Genomic DNA, 7192 nt, shown 5'->3' on the forward strand with positions numbered 1-7192 from the left:
AATTACACTGTAACACGGACACCTTCAAATAAGAACAGAGTACACTGTAAAAAAAAAAAGTTGGTTTAACTTAAAAAAGCAAGTTACCTTGTTGTCTTAAAATTTTGAGTTCGTTGTAAGTAAAAATTTGAGTTAATACAATTAAGAAGAATGGTTTAATAAACAGAAACTCAAAATAGTATGTTATCTTCACACATTAGTTATTGAAGTTGATTTGACAAAAGATAAAAAGTTGTGATAACAAATCATAAACATATTTTTTTACAGTGTGTTTTGAATATCATCCCCACGTCTAACGTTCCCTCTCGTCTCCTCTTCCAGGTATTGGTAAAAACGTGATCTGTGATCGGACGGCGACTCCGCTGGACGCCTTCCGCATGATGTCCGCGGCCCAGTATTACCCGAAGCTGCTGAGCATCATGGGAAACGTGCTGCGGTTCCTCCCGGCATTCGTGCGCATGAAGGAGCTCCTGGAGGAGGGGTACGCCGGAGAGCTCCTGGTGTGTGAGGCGCAGGTTCACTCCGGAAGCCTCCTCGGGAAGAAGTACAACTGGAGCTGCGACGACCTGATGGGGGGGGGAGGCCTGCACTCGGTGGGCAGTTACATCATCGACTTACTCACGTTCCTGACCGGCCAGCGCGCGGCGAAAGTGCATGGCTTCCTCAAAACCTTCGTCAAGCAGACCGACCACATCCGGGGAATCCGGCAGATCACCAGCGACGACTTCTGCACCTTCCAGATGGTCCTGGAGGGAGGCGCGTGCTGCACGGTCACGCTCAACTTCAACGTCCCCGGGGAGTTTCGGCAGGAGGTCGTGGTCGTGGGAACGGCTGGGCGGTTGAGGGTTAGCGGGACGGATCTCTACGGGCAGAAGAACGACGGCGAGTGTGGACCGGAGCTTCTCCTCAAGGACAAAACGCAGATAGAAAACGCATCCCTGCCCGACAAGGCTTTCCGGGACATCCCGTCTCCGTATCTCACCGGCACCATCTGCATGGTTCAGGCCGTGCGCCAGGCGTTTCAGGAGCAGGACGACCGGCGCACGTGGGACGGGCGGCCGCTCACGATGGCCGCGACGTTCGAGGACTGCTTGTACGCGCTTTGCGTCGTGGACACGATCAAGAAGTCGAATCAGTGTGGAGAGTGGCAGAACATCGAGGTGATGACGGAAGAGCCCGAGGTCAGTCCTGCGTATCTGATCAGTGAAGCCATGAGACGCAGCCGGATGTCGCTCTACTGCTAATGCTAATGCTAACGCGGAGCATGCATGCTAGCAACTAATGGATTATAGTCCCGAACATCTTCGATTGCTGGAGTTACGAGCTAAAGGCGGTTTAACTGTTAATGCGACTGTTCAGACCAATGCAATGTTTGCTTACACTTTATTTTAAGCTGTCATTGTTACAGTGTAATTATATATTTAAATACTGAGTAATATTAAGCAACTACATGTACTTACTATAGGGCTAGGGTAGGATTAGAGTTGGTTGAGGGTTAGTTGCATGTAATTATGCATAATTTACTGTTATTGGTACAGTACATGTACAGTATGTAACAAGGACACTGTAAAATAAAGTGTTAACCAATGTTTTTTTAATGTTTTTTAACGTTTTTTTTGTTGTTTTTTTTACCCAATGTTTGTTTGCCAATTTCTTTTTAATTAATTGCATGTGTTTTTAGAACTGCATATCGAATTAATTAAAGATTTGAGATCATGCCTAGACAGCAACATAGTGTCGGCCCAGATGTGGACTCAACACACACCAGATGTGGACTCAACACACACCAGATGTGGACTCAACACACACCAGATGTGGACTCAACACACACCAGATGTGGACTCAACACACACCAGATGTGGACTCAACACACACCAGATGTGGACTCAACACACACCAGATGTGGACTCAACACACACCAGATGTGGACTCAACACACACCAGATGTGGACTTAACACACACCAGATGTGGACTCAACACACACCAGATGTGGACTCAACACACACCAGATGTGGACTCAACACACACCAGATGTGGACTGGATCTATGCCGACTCTGTGTTTCTGTCTGCGCACGCATTATCCTCAAATCTAGTGACGAGTTAAAGTCTGTTCACCGGGAGATGAAGATGTGCTGCCAAGATTTGATACAAAATTGCGAGATTTAAACTCAGAATTCCGGGAAACATGTAAAAATTATGACATTTTATCATATTTTCCATTGAACTGCAAAGTAAAAAAGTATTTTTCCTAAAGCACAGGTGAAACTGGAAAATTTTTAATATATGGTGCAAAAGTTCATTTATTTCAGTAATTCAACTAAAAAGGTGAAACTAATATATTATATAGACTCATTACATGCAAAGTGAGATATTTCAAGTCTTTATGAGTTATAATTTTGATGATTATGGCTTACAGATTATGAAAACCCCAAATTCAAAATTAGAATATTGTGAAAAGGTTTTCATAAATCTGTAAGCCATAATCATCACAATTATAACTCATAAAGACTTGAAATATCTCACTTTGCATGTAATGAGTCTATGAGTCTAAGTATTTCTGCTTTTCTAAAAGTGCCACTACTGTCATCTGTGTTTTATTCCGCCTGTTTTTATGCATTGGTCTGAACAGTGAACATCACTGGTGTTGGTGTGTGAACATCACTGGTGCTGGTGTGTGAACATCACTGGTGTTGGTGTGTGAACATCACTGGTGCTGGTGTGTGAACATCACTGGTGTTGGTGTGTGAACTGGCCTTTAGAGAGGCTGGATTCTGGGAATACTGGAAAACTTCTCCTTGAGTTTGTGCAACTGAAGGAAACCTGCGTTTGTGCCTCGAGTTAAACTTGTGTTCAGACATCGGCTTCTGGGACTTTTAGTGTCCAAGCGCTGGTCAAGTATGCAATAAAAACCTGCGGTCAGGAGAAAAACACACAAGTGCGATGCCGACGGAGAGTGCAAAACACACACATGCACTTTTGCTTTACAGTCTGACTTCGGTTTGAAGGTACCGATTTTTTTTTTTTAACATTGTTGGTGTAAGTGCAACCCAAGGTCACCTGGCATCTGTCAGCACGTGTTTGCATGCTAGCGTGAGTGTGTTCAATGCGCACAGGGACTCAATGACTGCAAATGCATGACATCTCCACCGACCGACCGTGAACTACAGGATCCGTGTGTGTGTTACGAGCCAGATCTGGACAAAACACAAAGAATGTCCGATGTTTCAGACGTGCATATTTATAATCTCAATGTTTGTGTGGTATCTTGATCATTATTGCTGTAAGTCTGAAAGGTTTTGAATTGTGAACGCCGCCGTCAGTGGTTCTCAGCTGGTTTTGCTTTTGAATCCCGATTTTTACATTTTATGACCCGCAAAATAAACAGAAAATCAATCAAACACTGAAATAATGTTATAAACTATCAGTCAAAAGTTTGAAAAATGACCAAATTAATCTCTTCTTCTCACCGGGGCTGCATTTATTTGTTTAAAAATACAGTAAAATCAAAAATATTGTGAAAAAATATTACAATTTAAAATAACCACTTTCTACTTTAATATCTAGTAAAGTGTAATTTATTCCTGTGATCAAAGCTGAGTTTTCAGCATCAGTCTTCAGTGTCACATGATCCTTCAGAAATCATTCAAAACGTTTGACCTTAGAATATTAATATATAATACAATAATATTATCATGAACTGTTTAGACTCATATATGCAAAGTTATTAAAGTGTTAGACTGAATAGGAAAACACTTCTGCACAAATATTAGTACACAAACCTGTATCTAATATCATCTGGCTCCTAATATTCTGTCTAATTTGATTATTTTCTTCCAAATTACAGAATTTGACTGAAAAGTGAAGAGTTTAATTGGACGAATGATGCATTTCTCCTTCATTATAAAAGTCGATAAGCCCAGTTGAGTTGTTTTAATCGATGATTTCCCGATAGCGATCCGCCAGTTGAGGACGGCTGCGCTAGACTGTTGAGGAACGTTGCACTTTTTCGAGGGCTAGTAATGCATAGTCAGTTTTATGCCTGAAATATATAAACCAAAATATCTTTCAGATGTGCTAAAGGTGCTAGAGATCTTTCAGTCTGAAGATATAATGCCTGTATTGGTCATTTTCTAGGTTAGGGTTTACATGCAGTTGTGACTGAAACTTCGCAGTGTGTATGTGGCTGGACATGCGGATGAAACTGTTATAAATAGGAAATGATGATTAATTTAATGTTTCTTTGCTGCTGTGATGCATGCGCTGGAGACGTGCGTCGGCTGTATTCCACTTGCTGGCCGTCACTGGAAACATGCTCTGTGTGGTTTATGGATGCTATTTATTTTTTATCCTGAATGTTTCATATCGAATCTGGAAGTGTGTTTATTGTGAGACAGGAAATAGAGGCTTTTGCGTGTGCATTTAAACAGGAAGTGACGTCCCAAACATCTGGAAAACTGAACTCTCCATCAGGCTAATGGGAATATTTAATCAAGGAAAAATCATCTCTGTACGACATATTTAATATCAATCTCTCTCAGACCTGTTTCACAACTTACTCAAAAGCAGAATGCCAATAAAGCTATAGCAAACTGACTACTAAGTTGTTAATATGAGCCATAAATTATGAAGATAACATTTTGAGTGAGTCATTGTTGAGAATTATTACATACTTGATCATCATTCAATTTCATTTACGACGTTTACATAAACAGAAGCCAAATCTACGGTACAAAAACAACCATATATTTTGCCATATACTTTAAAAATTCATGTTGTGATGATATGATCAACATCAAAGCTGCACATGGATCCATTTTGGCTTTATGAATAAGAGTTGTCATCTCGTAATTATGATAATTATGACATGAAATTAATCACAGCATGCACTGTATGTATGGAAGCCCATTTCCACCACAAGAGAAAAAAACATGCTTTGGTAAATCATAATTATGACATAAAAAGTCATAAAAAGTCCAAATTAAGATTCTAAATCATGAGATTTATGCACTACAGGCATAATTATGAAAGAAGTTGAATTTCAAAAGTAAGTTATGACAAAAAAAAAAACATTCTTTGTCAGTTTCAGCTGGTCATAATTATGACTTTTTGGTCAATTTCGACTTAAATTATTTCTACGAAAATGTCAAAATTCTGACATAATTATGAACCACAAGTCATAACGAAAAAATGACGACTTGCCATAATTATGACTGTCAACTTTTTGTTGTCCTTTTTAAAAAATTACCTCGTAATTTAGTATTTGTCATAATTGAGACTTTTTGTCATAATTTTGGCTTTATCTCATAATTACGACTTTTTATCTCATATTACTGACATAGTATGTCCTAATTTAGAATTGTATATGATCATTATGATTTACCAAAGCATGAATGTTTTAAGCAGGAATGGGCTTCAGACCTCAGAGATGATTTTTCTAATAATGATGTGAGATATTAAGGCGGCAATAAAAATAGGGCTTGATTTTTACTAGTTTTAAAAGATTTCTCCATCATATGAGTCTAGTCTTAATGGAATGATCTGGGATCAGTGTTAGCTCTGTCGACAGCATTTGTGGCCTAACTTTCATGCAATATTTTATTTTGCTCACATAAGAAAGTCTGACAGGTTTGGAATCACATGAGGGTCAGAAAATAATAATAATAATAATAAAAAAAACTCTTACTTTAAGTCTAGACAAAGTTTAAAGACTTGCACTGAGACCCAGAAGATTCCTTCTCCTGTCATTACTGTCGTCGCTTCACTGACCGATACACACCTAAAAGCCTGTGGTTCTCCGAGACTCATAATTCAGTGTTTCCTCAGTGATGTTGAGAATGAAAACGCTGTGTAAAGTCGAACGTTTGCTCATCATCAGAACTGTTTATCCCAGATTTAACATGGACAAACCGGAGTCAAACCTGATTACTGTATGTTTGAACTCGCCTGTGTCTGAACAAAACTGCAAACTTGAACCTGTGAAGAAGAAAAAAAAACATGTTACAACTGGAAACGTTTCAATGTAAGATATGGCTGGTTCTGTGTATGTGAATATCTACTGTATCCTCGTCCACGCTGTGTGTGATGACCATTAAAGAAGGGATTCAGCAGTAAAACGGTCTGGCTCTGTTATTTTTTTATTGATCATCAGTTTTCAATGTTTCATCCTCTGCTAATCTTGTTTAGTTTCTGCTTTTACATGAAGTCTCCAGGACGTTTACAATCTCCAAAGCGGTTGCAATGTTGCTTTATGCATGAAATCAGCATATTCTGACATGCAAATTCATTTCATGGCTTACATTCGCTAAAAGACTTCTATATACCTGTATATTAGTCCTCATGTCCTATTCAGATGACTAGAAACCATGAGAGGAGATGAATTAGTGCATTTTGAGTGAATATTGAGAAACAAAATGTAATGCATTCCCAATTGCTATAATTAAAGGGGTGGTAAAATGCCATTTTCACAAGATTTGATGTCCCCTGTGTGTGTGTGTGTGTGTGTGTGTGTTTGTGTGTGTGTGCGTGTGCGTGTGCGTGTGTGTGTGTGTGTGTGTGTGTGTGTGTGTGTGTGTGTGTGTGCACAAAGTTTTACCACAAAATACCTCACAGATATTTTTATATAGCATGTTAAAGTGTCACTTTTTGAGGATTTGCAAAAACGCACCGTTTTGTGTCTGGCCCTTTAAATGCAAATGAGCTGCACAGAGGGCGGGGTTTCAAGAGCTCGCGTGTGTCAGAGTGTGTTAGCAGCTGCGATTACCTCGCAGAACACACACTAAAATGTTTAATGTTTAAACGGAGTCAGACAAAGATGGAGAGACTCAAGAAGAAGTGACAACATGTAGAAGCAACAGGACGTCTCTGAAAGGTTAGTTGATGAGTTTATGTTGCTGATGTGGAGTTAACTATCTTCAATTAGCATATTCTGTCATGATAATCTATAAAACCGCTCGTATAGGAACTGTTGTGAGACGCACACACAGTGACTTTCTATTGCATGTGAAAAGATGGATGCTAAAGTTTGAGCTGACTCACAAATGTGCTCTTCCTCTTCTCAACATGGACTGTGCGTTCCCGGGGGCGGGGCTTATGTAAATTTGACTTGCTGATGTCACTAACCCCGCCCGGGAGGAATGTCGTGTAGTTCCTACCAGCCGTTTGTTGTAGTCCTTTTCTTTAAATTCAAATAT

The 7192-nt window shown here is 39.8% G+C and overlaps 1 protein-coding gene across 1 annotated transcript in view; it reads left to right on the top strand.

Annotated features, from left to right (window-relative positions):
• Positions 1-5975, top strand: part of gfod1 (glucose-fructose oxidoreductase domain containing 1) — a 29668-nt gene extending 23693 nt beyond the window's left edge. The window contains exon 2 of the mRNA XM_079602041.1: positions 322-5975. Within this exon, the coding sequence (XP_079458167.1) occupies positions 322-1244 (923 nt within the window). The 3' untranslated portion in view covers positions 1245-5975. The remainder of the gene's footprint in view (positions 1-321) is intronic.
• The last annotated feature ends 1217 nt before the right edge of the window (positions 5976-7192 follow it).

The sequence above is a fragment of the Phoxinus phoxinus genome, assembly GCF_949152265.1.
Source record: "Phoxinus phoxinus genome assembly, chromosome: 24".
Taxonomy (NCBI): Eukaryota; Metazoa; Chordata; class Actinopteri; order Cypriniformes; family Leuciscidae; genus Phoxinus; species Phoxinus phoxinus.